General features: G+C 39.4%; 1 protein-coding gene across 1 annotated transcript in view; it reads right to left on the bottom strand.

The window, feature by feature from the left end:
• The window catches only part of grid1a (glutamate receptor, ionotropic, delta 1a), a 197,349-nt gene that overhangs the window by 11,035 nt on the left and 161,129 nt on the right, over window positions 1–25,185 (bottom strand). The window contains 7 exon segments of the mRNA XM_063875111.1: window positions 5,471–5,609; window positions 7,758–8,088; window positions 9,198–9,395; window positions 10,740–10,841; window positions 18,774–18,893; window positions 19,613–19,774; window positions 22,300–22,473. Of these exon segments, the coding sequence (XP_063731181.1) occupies window positions 5,471–5,609; window positions 7,758–8,088; window positions 9,198–9,395; window positions 10,740–10,841; window positions 18,774–18,893; window positions 19,613–19,774; window positions 22,300–22,473 (1,226 nt within the window).

Below are 25,185 nucleotides of genomic sequence, written 5' to 3'. Positions count from 1 at the left end.
TCACCGTTCTTGTGATTATTTTGACCCCACGGGGTGAGATCTTGTGTGGAGCCCCAGATGGAGGGAGATTAGCAGTGGTCTTGTATGTCTTCCATTTTCTAATAATTGCTCCCACAGTTGATTTCTTCACACCAAGCTGCTTACCTATTGCAGATTCAGTTTTCCCAGCCTGGTGCAGGTCTACAATTTTGTCTCTGGTCTCCTTTGACAGCTCTTTGGTCTTGGCCATAGTGGAGTTTGGAGTATGACTGTTTGAGGTTGTGGACAGGTGTCTTTTATACTGATAACGAGTTCAAAAAGGTGCCATTAATACAAGTAACGAGTGGAGGACAGAGGAGCCTCTTAAAGAAGAAGTTACAGGTCTGTGAGAGCCAGAAATCTTGCTTGTTTGTAGGTGACCAAATACTTATTTTACCGAGGAATTTACCAATTAATTCATTAAAAATCAGACAATGTGATTTCCTGGATTTCTTTTTCTCATTCTGTCTCTCATAGTTGAGGTATACCTATGATAAAAATTACAGGCCTCTCTCATCTTTTTAAATGGGAGAACTTGCACAATTGGTGGCTGACTAAATACTTTTTTGCCCCACTGTATGTTGAACTAGAGATTTTTGAGACAAATAAACATGATAAATATTGAGATCCAAGAGCTGCAGTGAATGTAATTGAAAGAACAATTATGAAGGGTAATTTAAGAATGAAACTTCCCCAAAAATAAAATGGAATGATAATATTTGGCAATGACTTTTTGGATTACATACTGGACTAGGAACATCTGTCACCTATTATTTTTCTTGTTTGTTTCTCAAAGCAGTGCAGCAAACACTTTGATTCACAATCAATACAGTGAGGTCCAACCTGGCCCTCTGTTCATTAGCTGTAATGGCTGAACAATGACAGAAATACACACACACACACACGCACACGCACACACACACACACACACACACACCCCCCCCCCTCATTATTCCTCCCTCTCTTCAATGCACAGCTACAGCGACATTTTAAAGAATAGTCCCCTCTTGTGCATGCCATTAATTTCCTCTGAGGTGTAATTATGTAATCAACGGGGCTAAGTGGCTGGCACTTTATATTTAGCTTCATAAATGTAGAATTGGCCATAGCGGCAACAGTTAAAGCAACATTACAAACAAAAAACAAACAACTTCATCCAAAGAGTTTGCCTAATTGGTATTAATCTATTCAATATCCTGGAGGACAAAAAAGTTGGGAAAGTAATCTGACCTCTCGGTTAGGCTCATTCTCACACTCACTCATAACATAAAAAGTGGTATTGCAGAGTGGAAGAACAAAAACCGAGAAAAACTATTTCACCTCCGTGTCCCGAGGCGTAGGCGTTTTGTAAAGGCTTATTTACAGAAAGAGCAAACTAAAGGGGGAAAAGCCATGCAGTGTTTAAAGAAAGTTTCTTATATGTAAATGCTGGCTGAAACCATACTATTTTCAGATCAAGTAGTTACCGTAATTGTTCCCTGTACACCAGCAGGCGCATAGAGACTTGAACAGGCAATCACCCATAAGCATATACTGTAGTCAGTGGGAAGCAAGCTCTCATACATAGCATGAAATTGGTTATAAAGTGTCTTTGGATTTGTAAGGAGGTTATACAACCTATGTACGTACGTGTTGTAGGCAGTAATCCAGTGCTCGTACAATGAATTACTAGTGAAGGAAGGTTGATTTTAAGAATAAAATAATAACTTTTGATGTTTGTTTAACAAAGGGAGCTTGACAGCATCCTGTTTTTTAAGATTTAAATCATATCTGTCTGAATCTTTCCAAGGTTTGAACTTCGGATGAATGACTAACCACAGATGCTTTTCTGATAAAAGACTTGCAAAGCAGGGAGTACATTTCGGATGTTCCCAATGTTGGAGATATCCACCCTCCTCTGAGGCAATTAAGTGAATTGAATATTTTTGGTCACTGTGTATAATTAAAATGTAGGTTATCAAATGCATAAAAAGAAATGTTTATAGATGATATCGCCAAGAGGGATAAAATGATGGAGCCTATAAGTGGGCAGTTAGGGAACCCTCCAGGTACTGTGCATCTGGAGAGGAAGATTAAAAAAGTACTTTTTGTAATAGAGAAATCATAATTTTAAGCTCCCATACCGACAGCACAGCCTTTAAACCCCGACCCCCATGACTCAGCACCTGGTTTTGTGGGAATTGAGTAAACATGTCAGCCTGTCCTTTTCCAAGCAAACTCACAGGCTGCTTACTTACATGCAATTAAGTAATCGGCTTTCTCCAGTAAACCCAAAAAACCTGGTTTCTGCAATTGGGGATAGGGGATTAGAGAAACCTGATTTCCCCAGGTAGATTTCCTCCGGAGACCTCAGATTTCTCTGCAACATATACGTGAAACCAGTTTTCTAATCTACTTTTTACAAGCACACTTGTGCATGACGGGAGACTGCAGACAGCGAAAGTAACTGCTGAGTGGCTAGATGAAAGGAGAGAATATTACAGAGTGATGCGTCCTTGTGTTTAAACTGATTCCTTCCAAAGTCCTACTGAAACTCTTTTGCTGCCTGCAGGAGTCTTTGTGAGACTGCTTCCTTTGATAAGCATTCGCCTATTTGTTTTTCTATTCAAATTTGTGCCCCATACTTCAAAATAAGGTTAGGGATAATGGAGATCCCCTAACCGTCTTGCTGCATGTATACATGATTGCACAGTCACCAGGTTACTAAGGGGCATGTCAAACTTTCCTTGCGATCTCCGCAAACCAAACATTATTATCATGCATCAGTCTTCCAGTCATGCTAGCATAGGCAACAATTGCAGTCTTTAATGGAAGTTGATTATGGAAAAACTCCATTTAACCGGAGTTTTCGGTGTGTGTATGAAAAGGAAATGGCTTCTTGTTAAATTAGTAGTTAGGGAGCAGATTTCCTAATCCTATTTACAGTCAGTGCCACAAAAGATGGTCCAGGAATGTGTCAGCAAGTTTCAAACTCTGCGTACATTTAGCATTCTTTTACAAAGATCATGTGAGTGGGAAGTAGGGCAGCAGAGTTAACTTAAACACACTGCTACTAAGTAAGACCTGATGCTGGGCAATTTAAAAAGTGTCTTATGCATGCTAAGCAAGCAATGGACTATAAAGAAAGGCCTCTCCTACTAAAGTTTGAAATGCCGTTTGAAGAAACCTATTCATACTAGGGATGCATGCTATGGATTGTTTTCAGGCAGTACAGATAACCCTTAGTTAGCTGCTTCTCAAATGTTGATTTATTTTTCCTGTTAAATGTAGTTCACAAACATACTTTATGCAGCAGTTTTTCGACACATTGAATTAAATATTTTGACAAACTGTGATCTGTTGAATCTGTTTTTATTCATTTATTTTGATGTTGATGTATTAAGACAGAAAGCCTATAGCTTGCTTGGTTTTGAATTAAAAAATGAATAAATGTACTGACATCATTTAACCATAACCAGGACTCTCTCTATGTCTGTATGTGGGAATGTTCTTTGCATATCTTGAGAAATGCACATCCTATATCCTTCATACCTTATTCATACAGTTTTGGTGTGATTTGGACACGCAACAATTTTCAATATAGACACGTATACTTTGAATAAACGAGAAAGCAGCGTAGGCGGAGATTCAGGGCTTTGCAGACTGTGTCGAACACATGTCGTTCAAGTTGGGCTTTTATAGGCCGTGGCTCACTGACTGCAGTTTACTTTAGCTGATGAACGTTGGGTGTTCTTACGTTAAATGGATGCTGGATTCTAAATGAACTCTTCTTCATGTCCCTGGAGTCAACGCCGTTCTACCAATGCAATTTTTTTACCCTATTCATTCATAACAGTACCACAGGCAAAATACTCCCTCTAATTAAATCCATTTCCTACTTTATAAACCCTTTGGTTATGTCAAAGCCAGTGACTAATATGCCTTTTTGGACATAATCCACTTAGTGTATTTCACCGGTGTTTTTGAATGCGAGGACATAAGCGATTTGGATTTTATTTAATATTGTTTTAATTTATACGGAGATATTGGTCCCTTGACAGTTGATCACTTCCAGGACATTTGACTGGTCATGAAGTACTGTACCTCTCAGGTTTTATTGCCTTAAGTCTTTTTAGATTTGCACGATGACTTTAGTTAAGCCAAGAGGTGAATCCCACACAGGATACGAGCTCTCTCTTCACAGGTGAGCTGTGTGCTGCTTAGCATGCGTCCCCAAACCTCACATGTCCACATGTGGCTATTTGTTTAACAGAAGACAGACCCAATATAATCAAATGCCTCTCTGCCCCTTCTTCGCCGAGCGACATCACACCAAATTGGATTCACTGACAAATAGCATTTGGACTGAGGACAGGCTAGTTGTTAGGTTTCCTGTAATAACAGGAAAAGCAAACACACCAAAAACCAACTGCAGCTAATGAGAGATGCACTCAGACAAACGTTCAGCCTGAGCTACAGCCCTTCTCCTTGTAGATAATTATTAAACAGTGTACTGTATCAAGATCACCAAACACCAGTAAAAACCGACTCTTATATAGTAAACATGTCTTAATATATTCAATGCAATTATAGGGGTGTAGGGTTAGACAGAAGCAAAGTTCTCTGTGGCCTCCAACAAAAGCTGCTGTTGGCAGACATGTTGCAATTTGGGTAAATATGTACTAGCTTTAAAAAATAAGGAAAACAGAAGGTCAAGTTGTGCTTCATCAATTCAAACAATGTAATTGAAGTGTGCTAAGTGCTAAATGTGAGAAACTAAAAATAATAGTATGAAAAAAAGTGTTAGATCTCCTCTTTCTTTTGTAAATCTCAGTGTACAAATCATTCACAAAGCCGTTTCTCATTTTAATCTGGCACTGACAATTGTTTCACGGCCAACAGCTGCAGGTCATATAGCTACCCGTAATTAATATGAATCCCGTCAGTACCTTAATAACATGCAAAATAAAACTGTCTGGCTGTTGTCAGGTTTATGTGCTCCTGTAGCAGGTGTCTGCGCTCAGCCAAAGATTGTGTACGAGGGAAAAGAAAGCATCACTCTGTGACTGTACAGTAGTTCCAACAACTGCAGCAGAGTGAGACGTCTTCTCTCTAGTGTATTGCTTTCTGTCAATTTTTAAGGAGTCGCATTGTTCCACTTGTGAAAAATACGCTTTCAAATCAATCACATTTTAAGAAAATACATCATTTTGTAAAACTTTGTTTGTTCCAAGACTTGTTAACAGTATGTACTTTCCCCACCAGGACAATAACGTATACACTGCAAAGGTCATTTCTGTGTGTTGGACATTCAAGGTTAAAGACCACAGAATGAGAGGACCTTAATTACTAATTATCTAACAAGTGTTGTAGGTGCATACAGCTGATGTGTACTTGAAAACAAATGCAGCATAAATGAACAAACTCATTTAGTAAGATAATTCCCAGATTAAACTCCCATTCTGTGTCTTACCGGACAGCGTTGTCCATGCGTGACACGGTGAGGTAGGCCGCCAGGTTAGCTGTGTAGGACGAACAGACAATCAGGGTGAAGAGCCACCAGCTGCCCATGACGATACGCAGAGCCACAGATCCCAGGATGGAGTCACTGCCTGTGGAAAACCAAATATAAACACATGGGTATATTAACTAAAAGCAGACACACACATGGTCATAATCATAATCATCATTAGCCTTACTGTGTACTGCACAGAATTGTACATTCGTTGAAACGCAATCCCATTTCAGCAACACATTAGTACAAGTTATGAATCTGATGTCAAAGCGAGTAAGTTCTATTGCTGCCAAAACGTGTAGGCGTGCGTTATTACTATTATCAAGGTCTTCTGGAATAATTGTATTGTTTTAGTTAATTCCTATATTATGAGCGGGCCAAGAAACAGAAGGTTTAACATCTTAATGCCTTATGTTTTGAAAGACTATGTTTATTTCAAACAAGTCAACTCATTGAGAAAACACACATCAACCTTTGCGTTTTTGTTAAGGTTTAAAAAAATATGGCCTATTATTAAATACATTTAATATTGCCTTTAAGGTACCAGCCATTCTATGTTAAAGCTAATGTATTTATTTCTCATAATACTCATATTTAAATAACACTGGAGCAGTTGATGATTTTGTGCAATTTCTGTAAGTTTTCATCACTTATTTCCCCAAGAGCTCTGGAATGTTTCTGCAAACTTTTTGTTATTCTATTACACATCCAAAACCAATTTTATGTAAGGGTGTAGTACTTATTAATCTTCATTGTCTTTTTAATGGTCTCTCCTTCTTGGCTTTAATCCCTTTGCCCATCCTTGTTTTCCTTGGGAAGAAGATGGGTTCGTCACATTAGCTTTCTATCTTCACTTTCTTTCTCTGTCATATTGACTCTTCTTCTACAAATATCCAACAGCTTATGAGGTGCATGAGAAAAATGTCAGCACATATTCTAATTTTGAAGAGTAAAGCTATAGAAATGTCATCTGAGAGATCGAGGAGTGTGAAATGTAATGAAAACATATTTGTCAGAAAGTGTCACAATCAACACAGCTGCGCCCTAAGGACAGTTTGGGGGAAAAACTGAAGGCCTTGTCAGATGCAAAGCACTCCAGCATCAGTCATTTTTATTACACATGGCTTTGACTGATTTCTTAAGGTCATGGAAATGTGCATCTTCAAACTTTACTTGATCCTACGCTACTGCCGCCGTCCTCTGTGGTGCGGTCTCTTTTTTCTGCAGAACATTGATTTACCTCTGTGATCAAAATGAAAAAAGTGTTACTTTCATCAGTTCTCCTAGACAGCTTTAGAAATATTTCTTACCTGTCCCTGACCTTCGTAAAGAACAAAAGAATGGCAGACCCAGTTTGAAAAAGCAATGAAAGTGTCTGTGGGTGGACGGTTTAATCTGCATGAACATGCAACACAACGCAGCCAAGTGTTGGCATATCATTATGAAATCATTCGGGGGACACGGTTGCCAAGTATAGGCTCTCTGACAGTGCCACAATATGCATCAGCAGTCAGATCCATATCAAAACGACCTACGTCACACCAAGGAAAAAAATGCAATCCACTTGATTGAAATGAAAAGTGACGACTTTGGAATGCGAGCCAGAAACAAGGAGAAAAAAAAAAAGAGGAAGATAGAAGACATGGAATTTAGCTTCTCTTGAAATATAGTGGGTGTTGGGTTAAAAACGGCTCACAGGCAGCGTGCCAGACTTTGATAGATGCTGTTCAGGCTTTAACATCACTTGCTGAAGTAGTCATTTATCCAAACTGGACATACCTGGATCACCACCAGACCTAAAGATGGGATGTCTCATTGACAAGGGCACCTTTAGAAAATGCTATGGTGGGCCATGTGCCTCAAACTGACTCATGACTGAATCAGCATTTGTTGTATACTGATGTCCACGTGTGCATTTTCATTGATTGGACTCCTTTTTGTTTTGAATTTTATTTTCTTAATCCCTTGAGGTAGTTTATAAAAAAAGTGTCTTTGTTTTTCTGCCTAAAATTAGATTTGACTATTTAACAACAACATGGCTAGTGCATGATACCAGACATTGTACTGATGGACTTCAACAGCATGCAGGCTTTCATTCATTCAGAAGTGACACAAATGTTTACTAGTAAGAGGTTTTGGGAGAATGAAACCCTGCCTAAGCTTGACCCACCAATATATGACGATGTTAACGATTGGTGAATGCTGTCCGTGGATTTTGTGTCCATACTAAAGTTATATCACCCACCCTGTTGCACAAAGGCACCGTAGACAATCCAGATGGCGCTCTGCAGTGATGTGGAGACAGAAGGTTGCGGGGGTCCTCCTGCAGTGTTCTGGCAGCGCACTGCCTGGATGCGCCTGAGCAGGAAGATCATGATGCCCACCACAGGGATGGCTGCAGCAATGCAAGCCCACACTGCCAAGTCAAATGGTGCCAGCAAAGAGAAAATGTTGATCTTTTCCTCTGACTTGCGCATCAGGATTCCCACTGAATAGTCCAGGTAGCGCTTGCTGAAATCTACGACGCTCTCACGCTCCGGGGTGATGGTTATGGCTGAGATGGCCAAATCAGCTCTCTGTGGATAGAGGGTCACATGCTTTAGTAACTTGAAGTTTATTTCAAAAACACAAAATATATTTAAGACGAAGAGGGGTTCGTGTTTTCTCACTATTGAGTTTAAAAGCTCCCTAGAGAAAGAGACTCTGGTGACCCTGTGGCCCTACTCTTGTGTATTCATCTTGCTTGCTTTTCAGTTTATAAATAAGCTTCCATCCAGCTTAACTCGTTCCTCTAACAGAAACTAACCTTTATTCTCTGTCATTTTCACTGAATATTCATCAAGCCACCATTTCTGATTATCAAATTGAAAGAATGTGTTTTTATTCCCAAAAGGAAGTAACCTTTGGGTGGTTAATACTTTGACTCGAGAATCACTATCAGTCCACATTTTCAATTTTAAAATGCATTTATCTCTCTCTGTCAGACACAGACAGGCACTGTCTCTGTGCACATTCATGCTCTCAGCAGGAGGAAACCTTCTGATTTTTTGACACAATGATCTTTCATCATCATTCTGTCATCTACTCGGTACGTTGTTGACTTTGAACCTAATAACTATGGAGATCATTTGGCCTACGTGAAGGTTTTAATAATGGAGTGCTTTCTTTTTAATCTTGGAATTAGGTCCACATTTTTTCACCGTTCTGCATTTTCTGGATCTTTTATGTGCAAGTTAAGTCTGAGAGTGTACAATGTCCTCAGTCTCTAACAGAAAAGTTAATTAAATGGCCTTTGTGAAGATATCACTGTACATTAGATAAAGTACATAAATCTGAGATTGATATAATTATGTCTAAAAAACATCTAAACTTGTATTTCCATCTTAGGGAGTTGAGTTCCCATTTTCATTATGACCCACAACAGCTTTAATCATAGTCTCAAACTTTCTGAGTGTCTGAATTGCAGGAATCAGACCCAGATAAATTGATGTGTGATGTCACCCACAGGAGAAAACGGATGTGCAGTTGGCCACTGCAATGTTTTTCTAATCTTTTCCCCTTCCACTGAGCCTTATAATTTGGACACTATTTCAAAACAAGACAATGTGGCCTGACTCCCAGAAAAAAATGATTTGGACTGAAATCTGGAAATTGATTGACACAGATATAAAGAAAACACCCCGACCTTGCCAATGAGTTCTCCAATCATGCCATTCCAGGAACCATTAGGGAGCACCGAGCCGTACTTCCCATCTCCCACTTGGTAGATGTCATACTTGAAGCCCAGTATCTTTGCTAGGGCGTCCAGGACATCAATGGAGAATCCTTTGTATCTCTTGGGTTGGCCCAGAATATTCTCTCCCACCATCACAAAAGGCTCTTCCTGTTTGAACGGAAATTGTGCCTTTTGTAGAAGACATTACTGACAAGGATAATGCTGAGGAATGTGAGTGTGTGAGGAATTCTCTCTAAGCATGCGATTTATCCTCAAACTTTGGAAAAGAGTAGAGTATGTGCACTTCATCACAGGCACGTCATTTATCAAGATGCACCATAATCTCCTCGGGGCCAGTTTGGCGACCGAAGCGAGGACACATTCAGTCATCTTAAGAACTTTAGGGTGACACCTTTATGAACAGCTTCTGAGGTGATCTAAGTTAAACTTCATCTTAATAAAAATAGTTTCCTCAGCAACCATTGACCTGTAACACATGGCGCCATGGCAACTGCTATGGTTCATCAGTGTGGAAATTGCCATTTTAAATACATTGCACACAGCCATGATTCTTCTTTATGGTTTAAAGTGTCAAGGCAGAATTAAAAGGGTGAAGGAGGAGTAAGGAGAGCTGAAGAAGACAGAGGAGAGGGACATAGAAAGAGGGGGGGGGGGGGGGGGGTTAAAGTGGGCAGGGGCAAATGACTTGATTAAGTGACACTGCCAGTGGAGAACTGAGCAGAACGTATGTGAATAAATACGGTGCAGGCAAATGATGTGTGAAGAAGAGGAAAAACTAAAAGAGAGGGAGGGAAGTGACTGCCTCTGCTAGAATTGGTAAAGATAGTTGAAGAAACACTGCTGCTCTATAGGATTGATTTTAACGGCCTTCTGTTCCTCTAGATTCACAGGACAAGATGGAAAAGGTGACCTAAAACTCCTAAGTGAATAACAACAGTGTGAAGTAGATAAGAGGTCTGCAATTTCCAGTATTGTCCTTATTGGTCCTCCACCTAACTTTGATAACAACTCATACAATCAGGTGGAACTAAGCACCTTCTTTATCACAGTAAATTATCAAATGGAAGAACCTGTTTCCAACTAAACTGAGGTAAGAAAGGATCAGTTCTTTTATTATAAGAAGCAGGACATCATTAATGAATCCCCATGTTTTGTAAGAATCTCTGTTCTGCTTTATGCTTATATTGCAAACTCATTATTTATTGTAAACAATCTGCAGGGAATTTTTCGTGCCATTAACACTGGCTAATAATAAAAAGGCAAAGTACTTAATAGTATTAATCAAGATGAATTCATTAGTAATTAAAGTAACATTGACAGTATTATGATTAATTCAGTGTGTATTTCACAGAGAAGCTTCACTTAATCTGTGGGTGTAAAGAACTGCCTATTAGATGTGTTGGATGTTTGTTCTTGGGTGTTTGTTTCTTGCTCATATATATGCCTACTCAGGTCAAGTGTTAAAATATTCAGTGTACTCCCACAACTTACCAGTAATGTTACAATCTTCAGCGTTACTCCTTGCATACCGCTCTCGATACGATTCTCCTTCAGGCTACCATTCATACCACGAGTGGAGTCCCAAGACGCCAGCTAATAGGGAGGAAAGAAAAGTCAGATAGATGAGAGAAAATGGATTAAACGGTGCTGTTCCCTGAGAGACAAAAAGGTGACAAATAAACGTTTAATTGCAGTAAAACGGCAAGGGGAATATAAGTAAGTTAAGACTATTTCTTCCATGCTGTGTGACAGTCATTGCTGATGTGTGTCAACATCTGAGCTAGTTACCAAGACAACAAGCACTGGCCATTAGTATGCGATGAGGACCCCTGATTCCAGCCCGCCAATGAATGCTTCAATGTATTGTCAATCTTTGTATCAAACAACAGTATAATCAACCATTAATCCTAAAGATGGAGGTGGTGATGATGAGAGGAAGGAGCACAAGTACAACGATAATGATGAGGACTTTAAATACATCATGCTAATCCTAAAACTTCAGACTAAAAAACAAAAAAAAGAAATCAAGCAGCAGTTTGAGTTTATTGTTCTTGAACAGTCCTTCTTTAAAACTCTCTTTCCACACTGTCAGTGTTTTGAGCCATGTCTGAAGTTGTGAAGCCAATGTTTGTTAAATTCTTAATCAGTGCTGCAAGCAGGACAAGGATTCTCAAGGATTCGACAAATCATTTGGAGTGGTCAATGAGATTTGAGCTGACAGGACAAGAATGGTGGCTCCGGGCCAAACAACAGACACTCTGGCCACAGCCCCCCTCAGCCTGCAGCACACATGCCTCATCTACAGGAGCCCCTTACAGAAGATGTTCCCATATATACACACTGCACCCCATAACAACAGATACTTAATGAAATATATAAATGCAAATAGCTTTTTTTGATTCAGATAACTCAATTTGAAGTGAGGAATTGATATTTTGTTGGTATTGAGATTAGAATTCTGGATCATGGTGGTCTTCTGAATAGATTGATGTATTGCAATTCATTTTTGGTGACGTGTTACCTGTCATTTCTATTCCAGTAACTAAATATAGCATCATTTATTTCAATATAACCATTTAGAAAGTATACATCTGTATAACTACCACTGTATTATTGCTGCCACACTATCACAACTTGGGTCCAATAAACAGATTTCTGTGTCTCATGTTGACATAATTACACCTAGCTGAATCTGAATTGGCAGTTAATATTACTCCCTTTCATCAGAGAGGGAAGGCTTTATACAAAATGCGAAGACAGACTTGACATTTTATTTAATATTAAGTAGAAAAAGGTAACAGAGATCAAAAATGTAAGCAGCAATAGAGATATGTCAAAGCTTCATGATCCCATCACAAGTCCAGCACTTAACTTTGATCTCTTGCTTCTTGAAATGTTCAGGTTACTTTGCTCTGTCACCCGATTTGGCCATGGTATTTTGGTTTGAGCAGAAATATCTGAGCCACAAAACTGAGCAGATTGTCTTTTTTGTTGTTTTAAAGAAGATTTTGTATTCTTGTGATGTTCCGTTTGGCTGAAGGGGATATTGATGAGAAAACTAAATAAACAAACTCAAATCTCTGTAACCATTGGCAAAGGCAAACAATCATACAATCAACAGGAAACAACAATTACTACAGACACACAAAGCAGAAACAAAGGATTTCAACTGTGAAAGAAATGGAATCATAAGAGGGAAAAACTTCACTATTATTTATCTCTTTTGCTGTTCACAAACCATCTGCAGAGCATGTGGTCCTCCAAACACTCAGACTAAAGAGATATACTGCTTTGTTGTTGTGTAACCACACTGCAGTCTGCTACTTAATCATATTTATAACCTTGTGTGGGTGTCTATACGTTTTCCTGAATAATGATGTCACTCAAAAAATGCAGCTTCAAAGGGGCTAGTTATCTAAGCACTGTGTATGTCAACAATATGAAGATCAGTAAGTCGTGGAGCTGTTCATTGTAAACATAAAATAAGGTTACGCCAAATGCATTTACATCCCTTTGTGCACCTTAAAGCTGCCCTTCAATTTGCACGGAAAACTACTTTGATTCTCTGTAGAAAGTAATCCAGTTGTAACAGCCTGTCTACATGTTCATCAGGTGTATGCGGAGAAATGAGACTGTGTAAAGCGACAGTGGTTCGCATGTGTGTGCGCATGGGGCAAAATGTCAGTCTGCGGGGGGGACTATTTTCTCCATGAGCAACTTCGTCCGCAGTGAAAAAACAATCTCCGCTCTGTAAACTGAAGAACACTAAAGAGGAACACTTCTACTTCACAGAGCCTTGCACAGCAGCACGCTACCCGGAAGGTCACAAACAATACATACAGCAGAGCCACCTACATATGAACGAGTAACACTTCACTGGACACTGTGATCTTTACTTACCAGACTTTCAAGGGCATGGGCATGATTCATACTTTTACTGAGGATGGATGTATCTTATACAACGATACATGTAAGAAACACGCCAAATCACTTACAAATATTTTTTTCCCTGCTTCTTTCTTTTTGAAGTGTCAGGTTTTTGATGATTTAGGTTTAAAATAATGTTTGTATAAATATGCATAGCAATCAGTCACCAAGAGTACACCTATCGTAAGTGAGACTAAAACATCCAGTTGTTTCTGCTTTATCAAATATGCATTTTTGTATCCCACAGCACAATAGAGAATATCTAACTAATGAGGTTTTATAATATTTCCAGTTTGAAAGTTGCAAAAATATCAGGACTGCCATTAAGTTAATGTCTACAATTCTCAATGCCATAAAATGATCATCTGTAATGGAGCTGAGCAAATGCCAATGACCACTTAGAAATGACAAAGGGAGTCAAATGGTCCAGGATTCCTAGCGCCTCAATTACAGTATCTCCTAAAAATCGTACAGATAGAACTCTGTTCCCTTTCAGGGAACCATTGAAGCCTCATCATTATGAAAACCCATCCACAGTTTTCTCGAGTAGCTGCTATTCTTTTTTTTTGTATTATTCCTCTGCTAGTTTGGTGCCTCAGGTGCTTACATATTGACAAGCCCATCATGCTACTGAGCTTCTTATTGACCCACGTGCCTTTGTCTGACACTGATGAAAAGACTGTGCAACCTTGTACTAAATGTGTACTGCATGTTTTGAACTGTGTGTATATCACATTTTAATCGCCTGCCTTATTTACCACCTATGCACGTTTTTTTATTCTACTTTTGGTACAGACAATTCATGAATCCGACAAACAAAATTAATAAAAGTGGGAGGGCAGAAAGCATAGCTTATGCAGATAGTAGCCCATCCATCCATCCATCCATCCATCCATCCATCCATCCATCCATCCATCCATCCATCCATCCATCCATCCATCCATCCATCCATCCATCCATCCATCCATCCATCCATCCATCCATCCATCCATCCATCCATCCACCCATCCATCCATCCATCCATCCATCCATCCATCCATCCATCCATCCATCCACCCACCCATCCATTCCATCCATCCATCCATCCATCCATCCATCCATCCATCCATCCATCCATCCATCCATCCATCCATCCATCCATCCATCCATTCCATCCATCCATCCATCCATCCTGAAACATGAGGCAGGATTCACTTCAAACCACTGAATAAAATCAGAACATGAGAGAGAAGGAAAGGAAACAAAGAGTTAGCCCCTTGTTTGAAAACACATAAAGAAATGTGTAACCAACACAATTAAAGCTTTCCCTGATCACATTGAACTGCATTCATTATGATATTGATTAAAAAAGACTGCATGCAAGACGTGAAAAAGAGAATACGGACAAACAGAAAGAGAGCTGTAGCTCTCGGCTTCAGAAAGAGTGCTGAACTGAAGTGATCATACACATGACTCTGACACATGGAGGCAAACTTGCCAGTTATCATAAATAAGTGAATTATTGATTTTGAATTCGACTCAGATCCACCTATAAACTGAATGTTTTTACTTCACCTCGTAAAGTCAGAGGAACAAAGAGCAAGTACCGTATGTGAAGTGCATTTTGACTTGACGATAGGGTGGGTAACATTTGTTCAACTGTGTTCATGATGGATTGGATCACAAAAGAGAATACATCACGCCATGGAAAAGTACTGTGCACTTTTGATCCTTTTACTTGAGACTCACAAGAGGATTTACTTTCGGTAGGAACAACCACAAGTGGTTTCTGCCACTTAAATGCTTTCCTTTGAATGTGACTGTGAGAAAAGGCAATTCAAACTTAATTACAGTTCAATATACTGCAGGTTTACCAGGTAGCACAATTATTCTGTCTTTCAATTGTCTGCAGTGAAATAAATCAAATAGACAAATACTGTTTTCTACACTGCTAAATTGGAAATAGAAATATGGCATTGTTATACAACGGTGCAAAAAATGGAATATTTTGGCATGTAAAATACTAGCTGTTGCCTCACAGCGCTTTTCTTTATCTTCCCGCAGGTGAAAATCCAAGCAGGCAGGGGAGGTTTAAAAAAACTGTGGGAGCAAGAAAGTTAGTTTTAAAAAAGCTGGCAATCTTAGTGCTGACAAATTAATCATGGATCAACTGCCCTGATAACCCCCTACAGATCTATTGTTGGCAAGAGAGAAGTACCCTTTGGAGACTATGTAATGCCATTTCAGCTCCATGAGCCAGCGAATTAGGGTTGAGCAATAAGACGAATACATCAGCTATGAACTGCAGTTCTGTTGACGCAACATTTAATTGAGCACATATGACCTCTATCCATCCACTATCACTGGTTGAAGGGCTGATTATTGGCCATTGAGAAAAAATTGACAGATCATTCAAAAGTGTGACTGTAAGACTCCTATGGCACCACAGATCTTCATTTGAGAAGGCGCTGGTCCGTTTGTGGTTGCAAAATTCCGTTTCAGGGGTATGGACCTGGTATGGGGGCTGGTGTTGGCAACCACAACTGCATGTATGCTTGCACAGATTCTGACGTGTTATTATTTAAATCTGGCAAGGATCAGGATACCAGATGTGCCAGATTTATGCTGCAAATTATTATTTCGGCTGCTTCAGAGAAAATATGCATGTAGTGAGCAGCACACATTTCCGTTTCCTTTAAATTTAAAACGTTAAAGTGACAATGGCATCATACCTGACTGAGGCCATCGCAACAGACATATTTAATTTGAACTTTTAACGCTGAGGGGGTTTTTCACTTTTTCTATTTTGAAGGTTAATGGTACAGTTGCACGTCTCAGACAGCCAGGCCATATATTATTTCCAGCACAGGTGAGGCTATTTAGAAATGTTGTCATATAACATGTGAGGCAATATACCCTATACAATGAAAAATGTATTTTTCATGAGACCACACAACTGAATGAGGGAGCTTTCCCATTCAACACTATGCACAACATCAGGCTGAAAAACATCATTAGGATGATATTATTTGACTCTAGAATGGTATAAATACAGCCAAAAATGTGACTTTAAATATTACTATGAAGCCAGCCCTACTACATTATGTGGACACATAACTAACTACTGCATGATGCATGCAAGATAACAGGCTAGGAAAAACAATTACATTCAAATGAAATACTTTTCTGTATGAAAAGCTTTGTGTTAGCTGGAAGTCATTAGCAATATCTGCTTAGAGATGAGCTGACACATCAATAAGAGCAAACTGGGAAACCAAAACAACAACAACAACAGCATCGATCACTCTGCTGCAGCCCCCGATGGTGGAGAAAACTCACAGTAGCCATCCAGGAAATAGTATTTCAGTCTTCATTACATTGTCTAACCAGAAAGACGCCTCATCTAAGAGCCATCAGGCTGGGGAGAAAATGGACTGAATGCAGATAAACGATGATGGAGAGGGAGGGAACCAGGGCTAAAAAATGGAGAGAAAAGGGTTAGGAAAGAAGAGAAGAGGGGAGAGGATGGGACATGAGATGAGAGGAAAAGATAAAAGAGGGGAGAGAGGAACAAAATGAGGATGGCTCTGAGGGGTGGACGTGGTTCGCGGGGATGAAGGACGACATGCAATCACTGTTACCCTTCACTTGAGAAAAAAACAGACCTGACAACACGACATTTTATATTACTACATTGCAGAGGACGATGTAATGGTGTGGATGAATGTATATTTAAACTTTCTTTTATAGAGAAACAGGGAGGAGAGTTACATGAATTTGTGTCTGTTTTCTCACCGTAATGGTTCTGCCAAGTAGTGGGCAGACACACAGATAGACATGCCAGGTAATGAACAACAGCACTGAATGCATTTGGCATCCCATTATCTGGCCTTGCTGTCCCCTTCTGCCTCTAATGATTTAGAGATACAAGCACCGCATGTTAGTTTGCTCCCTGGCCTCTGCTTTCTGTTTGCCTGGCTGCATGCTCTTAGTGTCTGAGATCCAAAACAGTGTGTACAATGCATGTTTGTGTGTTAACATGCTTTAGGCCTCAATTGCATAGAGTATGTACTGTATCTGTTTCTTCCTGTGTGTGTGTAAACACATGGCACTGTGAGTAGTGCGTATCTTCCTAGTTAATGCTAATGGCCACATTATGATGAATTGGCTTCATGATTTCAGTTAGGCTGAGTGGTGATTAAATCTTCATTACCGTTTCTGGTCAGTCCTGCTCTACATAGATTGCCAAGAAACTCCATTTCTCTTCATTCGGCATGAAGTCCCTGACTGAATCAGGACATCCACAGCGACAAACAAATTACAGCTAAGAGAAGCGTGCACAGATAATGCTCTCACTCTCTCACTTCAGCTCTGCAACGCTCATAGATCAGACACCTCTCTCAGTTAAGGCTTCATGGGTCAGCTCATATGGCCGGCTCATTATTTAAAAAATAGTCTTTACTGAACATGAACACATCATACATTCTCTAATAAGCAAAGCCAAAGTTGAAAGTGTTGATTTAGATAAAAAACGAACACAGTGTGTGGAAGTAAGAGTAAGTCTCAGGTCGTAATGACACATTTGATGAAGGATGGTTGGTGTGATGAAAAACACGATTAAAGCAGACTGATCTGGTTAGTGTAAGCGCTCCAGTAGAGGGCACCATGATACCTGACACCTCACTGTCAAATATTAATCCCTGCCACTGTGATTCTCAGGGTTCAGAAAACAACTTATTCCAATCCAGTATGTTTATTTTTGCATTCACCTGACACCCCAGAAAGTAACAAAAACCCAGCAAAGCTCTGTATCCGGAGACTTACGATTCAGAAACAGTGGTCTCTAAATAGAATAGAATAGAATGCAAATGCAAACACAAAGAGTTAAAATCCTTTCTCCAGTTATTGTTCCTATCGGGAACAGATGTCCTGCAGGTCTTTTTACCTCCCTTGTTATAAATCAGTCCCACTTGGCAGGTATTGTAAGTTTCAGATAGGAACTAAAACCTGCAGGACAGCAGTTATTCAGGACAGGAATTGAGTACTTACACTTTGCAATGGGGCTCTGAGAAAAAACTGAGAAATAGTTTCATTTCCCTGTTATTTTTCTCCTTACACAGTAAGTGGCCACATTGAGAGAATGTCTTAGAAAAGCTTTTTCCATCAGTAGTTTCACAGTACCTGCTGTTCCTGAAACACCTACATAATGGACAGTTATGTAAGTCTGTGCAAAAGCGCATCTTCCAACAAAAAGCTTCTGAGTAAAGTTCTGTACAGAGGCTTCAGTCGAATGGTCTGTGGTCTAATGCATACAGTAGATAACTGAGATATGGCACAGTCCCTTAGCTTTCTGAAATGAGAAAGGTGGGACACCCTGCTGCGGAATACATTACTCTAACAAATAGAACAGCTACATGGTTCTTTCTGACACACTGAAAGAAGAAAACAATCTGAGTTACTGAAGACTAAGGTAACAACAAAAAAAGTTAGCAAGTCATTCTCCATTTTCATATTATTCTACCTGATGTACCCATAGGATAATCTGTATCAAAATGTTAATCGTCAGTGTCCCCTGAAGTGTCCTTAACAAAAAATGAACATAACATATTCTGGACTCACCCGTTTTACATCTTTCCCAAATGTCTCACTGTAGCTGGTTCCAAGAATCTCAAATTGCACATGGGAATTAGAGCCTTCAGCTCGGAAGTCCATCATTCCTGTCAGGCCACTGATCCGTCCCTGTAGCAACAGCAAGCAAAAATAGTTACTACGTGGGAGATGTCACAACACAGCAGCAGTAGCAGTGATAGTAGGGTTTGGTTTGTCTTAACTTTAATTAAAAAGGTTTTGGCAAATAAAAATATCCTGCAAGCGGTACATGAATTCAATCCCTTTGTGCTTTAACCACAGTCTAGTCAAATTAACAGACATTAAGGGGAAGATAAACATCAATTATTAACATCAATCATACCACATGATACAAATGTTCCTTTTTGACTGAGACAGAACAAATCAATAAAATGGATTAGTGTAACACAACAATATGACAGGAGCACTCGTTCTTTCTTTCTTTATGCGATGCATGTTCATCTTACTATATGTCACACTTGAGATTAAAACAGTGGGAGTCACTGCAAAAATAAAAAAATCCATAATCAGATTAAAATGGATGAAATGTAGCCACTTTATACAATTGGACCTTATATAAATGATAGGGTTACACAAGCCTTTTGATAAAAAAAAATCATAATTAGCCACACATCTGTCTGGAGGCCAATCCCGTTAATCACATTGAACCATCAACTTCCTATGGGTATTTTAAGAACTTCAAAAGACTTTCCAAATTAGTTTTTGAATTTAAAGACCTTTATACTTGCTTCCGATACTTCCCTGCATGGGTATTTTTTTCCCTGCATTTTTTAAATTTAGGCAAAAATAAAAATGTAATTTGCTAATACCTTCTGGATGGTGTCCAACATAGACCACCCTCCATTCCATGGCTTAGTGGACTTCCTCATGCAGTTAAGGCTGGCCATACTGTGCCACTTCCTGTCCTCCAGTTTTCTGTAGAAGGCGTTGGCTAGCATCAAAACACTGTCGTACAGGTAGAGATTGGACACCTGTCGGAGGACAAATCAAATCATTTAAATGCATTCTTGGACAAAGTTCTGTAGATGCAACAAAGTCAACAAATATAGTTTTTTGGGCTCCAAGAAATATTCCAACGCCTCTTGTTGAACCCTTGTGAATGAGGCAGTGAAATAAAAGTGCTTGTCTTTCAGCCTGGCCCTGTTGGGTTTGAATGTGAAATAAAAACATTCTCAGAGGTGAATAAAAACGTGTCTCCTTCCTCGGAGATCGAATGGCATTGGGAGACACAGTGAGTAGTTACTTTTATTGTATCCGTCAATGTCAGGGTTGTCATTTGGTGAAGACCCAGTTTCTTTCTGCATTACAACAATGTTGAAGGATGGCACAATGTGAGCAGCAACCTCACTCTGACTGTCCACATGTTTACACTTGCAGGAAACTTTCTGTTGAAGCACTGGGGTTGATTTGACGAACAATCGTTGGATTGCACTCCCTGAAAATCCAGAGACTGGCAAAATAAAATGTATTTCTAGGTCAATCATCTTCCCCGAATGAATTTCAGAGCTGCCATCAGTCCAGCTGTCTATCTCTGACTGCAGTGCACCCTGTCAGGAAACATGTCTACCTCTTCTGTGTTGGCCTGACAGTGGATTTGATAGGTCCTCTGGGTCAAGTCAAGTCAAATTCTTCCACAGCGGGAGATCCATGAGAGCAATACTTGCTGCCACTCCAGGTATTGGCTTCATGAAGCCTTCAGACTTCGGTCCATACGTCTTAGTGGTAAGACATCACACTTGCCTCAAGGTCACTCTGTCAGACGCTAAGTCTAGATTTAATGCAACGTTGCAGCTCTGGATATCTAAGGTTACACTTCATGTGAAAGGGCTTATCAAAGAAAAAGCACTGCAATCTCCTCAGTGTTAATGTTCTGATGAATGCTTAAACTGCCATTACCCGATATTAAACCCTCTTTCATGTGAATTATTTAGAACTGTGGGAGCACACACCACATGCTTAGCCATCTGTACAGAGTATGAATAGAAATGAAGAGCTACAGGAAACACAGTCATTACCCTTACTAACAGGTTTCAACAAAAGTCTTAGAGGTGTAAAGAGGCGCTCTAACTTTACTATAGAAAGCAATAAGTGTCAGGGTGAGCAAGGTTACAACGAAGACTTGAAGGAGGACTGACGCTGTGTTAAAGAGATAAAACACAAAGCTGTCATCTTCTTCTGTTGACTCGCATTGTCATCATGGAAGCCTTTGTTAGGCTTGAGATAATAGTTTATCAACAAATGTTATATTTTTCTGGATTTTCCACTATATGAATATATATTCAGTTTGAAGTTAATTTGTAAGTGAATGAAAAACAAGCTTTTTTTCACTTTATAACTATATTTTCTTCTGTTGTGCCCAGTTTCCCCAGTCAGAGTGAGCTTTCGGTCATTTATATTCATGGGCATTCATGTTCCTCATAATAGCCTTATCTAGGGAGTTTAATCTATATTCAGTCGCATATATAATCAGTTAATATTTGCATTCATGTGGCACTTGGCAGATGCCTGCCTGTACTGTCCATGAGTGCATGCTGTACAGTCTACTGAAACTGTGAAAGATGCGTGATCAAGCAGGAATCATGCACGTAATCCTTTAACAGCACATGTGCTGCTCAGAACAAAAGGAAGAGACCAGAATGTGCTTGTTTTATGGCTCTGCCACACGGACTGATAACAAGTGTCCCTCCTGTTGGCTGCTAGTAAAAGTGGATGAAACAGGCTGGTTGTTGCTCAAGCACAATGTTACTGTTCATTAAATAGAGGCAGCAAACAGGATACATTAACAATAAAATCACAACCTTGTACTCAAATAACTAACAATGCCTCATCCATCATACTGCTTTCATGCAGTTAAGATCAAACTGACTATTTACATTTACATGGACCGTAAATCATTTGAAGGGTTATCCTTCTTTTTGTTGCTTCCTTTGCTCTTCATGTGTAGTGTTCGCGGTCTGGTTGAATGATATAAAAAATAGAAATAAACCTGAGGTGTGTTTTGGGATGGGAACCTTTTTGTGGCACACTTTTCACCACAACAGATGTATTTTAGGTTTTTCGTAATTCTGTGTGGGCTTAGCACTTGTAATTTGCATGACACAATAAATAACTCACAAACCTTTGTCAAGAGGTTGTTTTTGATCCTGTTTGTTTCTACATGTTTTGTAAGAGTATATCTAAAAAAAATTGGTTTACAGTTTCAGTGTAATTTGGTAGAAGGTCCGACCGGGGATGAAATGATTTGTGATTTGTTTTTGTTGTTTCTTCATGTTTAAAGGATTTTGAGAGGACTCTTTTTACATTTCAACAGTTTTGTTTACATAAATGACTGCAGTTACTTGAACGAACAATTGTTGCTACAGGTATCCATCAATTGCTCATCACCATATGAACACACATCCTTATGCACTCCATTTAAAGTCCATTTTGTGTATTTATGGGGGAACTATGTAATGTGATGAACTTCAGCAGTACATCTTTAAATGTTTTCCTTTACCTCTAGGGACTGCAGATAGCCTTCCTGCGGGTCACAGAGCAGGGAGGAGATGCGATGGTTGTTCCTCATACAGCGAACGTTGGTGTCTCTCCACAACGGGAAGACCTGACGAATGATGGTCATCCGCCCCAGAGAGCTGTGCACCAGCTCCATGATGTCTGCATCACTCACCTCCTGATAATGAAAAAAACAGGGTTGAGTTCAACAAATATTCCATCGATTTCAGTGTAGAGTTTGGGAGTGGTTCTTTTTTCTGGGGGGAATCCTGACAATGTATGTTCAACAAAACCTCAGCCCAATCACGGATCCTAAACAGGAACTTGTTTGGCGGGAAAGGGGTAAGAGGGGTTTGCAATGGCTGTGTCTGGTTCTTAACCATTTAAATAGAGATAACGCATTGGGGACTACAGAGCAGTAAAGATAGAAAACTAGGTATAGTAAAGATTGTCCTAAAAAGTACAATGGATACAACTGATTAGGGTTTAAAAGATGAAAATGTACTATGTTGCTGTTTGAAGTATATAAACCTGGATGATCAATCTTTATTCACACATAATACCTGTCCAAGAAATTGGTTTATTCAATAACTTCAACCATCTGAGTCATTGGTTGCAGAAATTGGATTTATGGTTGCCATTTAATCCCAACACATTGCAGTTACATATCATCTTATTGTTGCAAGAATACCATGTTTTTTAAAGTAGCCAAACAATGTATTATCTGATCATTTACATTCTAAATATTATCTTTTGAAGGTGTTCACCCTCAATTCCAGCTATACTAAACACGTTGTTCACAGGTCACTCAAAGTACACCAGCAAGTCACCGGTTGCTAGTTCATCTGTTCTCTCTTTCACATTTTGGTTTCTGGACCTTTGTGCTGATTCCCAACAGAGATATGCTAGCCCTTCAGTGTTTGAGTCCTAGATTGTAGGTTCCTCAAGTGACACCGACATCTGCTTGTTCATCTTCTCTACTGACCACCAATCTGTTCTTGTCCCACTTAGACAGCTGAATCCACTGTCAGATACTTCAGAAGAGAGGATTGTGAAGCATCAGAACGTGGGTAATATATATATTTTTTAAGTAAATAGTTTGGGTTATTTTATTGGTCTTTGCTGTTTTTCCAATGGCAGCCTTGCAGTCATAACTATCGAGCCCTGATACCTTAGTCCTAAGGACACAGGCAGGTACGTTTTGATCAATTGCTATGTTCACGTTTTATTTGTAAATAATTCAGCATCTATCAAACTCAATTATTTTTCTATTCAACATAAGACAAATCAATGAACATTTATGGTATATCCTTCACAATAATTGTGCAGGTGACCCTTGGCCCTCTCCCATGAGTGGATGCATGTGTGGAGGGGCCGATCAATATTCATGAGACATTGAGATGCCTGTTGGTCTCCAGAGCAGGACAGTGTTCAATGCAGAGGCAGACAGTGAGTCTCCTGGGAAATGTTCGGTGCATATACTATCTGACAATAAAGCTGTAAGGTCACTGACGGGTCAAAACTGAAGCATCTCTGGGTTGATATTATCTTTAACCACACATGCCTGAACCCATGCTTACTATCTATTATCGTAATCGGAAGTTTTGATCTCTCTCTTTTGCATCGACCTCTCTGAAGTATCGGCTGCTATCTGTCCGCCCTCACAGTTAATTTCCCCTGTCTTATGTCTGGGTCCTTCTTACATTTTCACTGTATCTGTCCAACACCTTTTGAACTGCTTTTAAATTCCCTTGCATAGTATTTTCTTTGTACATTTGTATTTTACGCATTTATGTTGCGCCAACTGTTTTGATTCAATGCTTCTTTTTTTTTTTCTCCAGAGGATTCTCAGATGTTGAATCTGTGTACTGCGTGAATAAACCACTCTTCATCTGATTCTAGCTCATTTAGTTTTGTCCTCAGACTCTTTTTCTGACGCAGTCAGGTGAAAAATTATGAATATTCATGAGTTGCCAAGACACATTAATCAGATGAATTATGCTGCATGGTTCAGAGAGCTGAACCCTCACGTCCAAGTTAATAACTTCCAGTGCCACCCAGTCCAAGTTCTGTCACCATCATGGGTGACACTTGATGTCAGAACGTGACCAAACAATGGCCCTGAGCGTGCGGACATGGATGATGTGCTTTTCTTATCTGTTTGAGTTAAAATGCGCAGACGTTATTATACATTTCACCTGCACTATATTCCAACAAAATGTAATAAATATAAATATGGAAATATGTGAGAACACAAAATACTGTTACATCAAGGACTCATTACAATGGATTCTGCATTACAGAATCATTATTTATCTAAGCACAAGCTTTATAAGTCTGACTTATACAATCATTTCAGGTGTTAAGCACCATGGAGGTAACCCACACACATTTCTGAAAGAGTGCAAACAGCACGGCCATGTTTCAATGACAACCAATGACCAAGACATTCACAAATCAAGTTGATATGACAGAGTATCCTCTTTGTGCTGCTTAGTCAATGTCATTAATCTTTCACTAGAAATAAATAAAAAAGATTACCGGTAATGATGACAGGGATTTAATTAGAAGTTAAGGTGCTTTTAGAAGCTGCAGGCAAGTAAATTGAGGAGTAATGGGAGTCAGGGAAGAAGAGCAAAGCACAGTGCATATGACATTAATTTGAGCTGTACTTGGCTAGGCTATAAAAGTATTTTAGTTTAGTACTTTAGTGTATTGTTGAGAAAAAGCTAATTAGTTAGGCAAAAAATAACGTAATGATTACGTGATTATCCAGTTGATAGAACCGAATAATTGGTGTCTTTTTCCATTGGAGAAAAAATGAAACATAACGAAAAATGAATTAACACAAGCCTCTGCTGAATTGTGATACTCTGAATCAAATGATCTT

The sequence above is a fragment of the Eleginops maclovinus genome, chromosome 22, assembly GCF_036324505.1.
Source record: "Eleginops maclovinus isolate JMC-PN-2008 ecotype Puerto Natales chromosome 22, JC_Emac_rtc_rv5, whole genome shotgun sequence".
Classification (NCBI taxonomy): domain Eukaryota; kingdom Metazoa; phylum Chordata; class Actinopteri; order Perciformes; family Eleginopidae; genus Eleginops; species Eleginops maclovinus.
The sequence above is the reverse complement of the archived record's forward strand: the minus strand, read 5'-3'. Positions and strand labels throughout refer to the sequence as shown.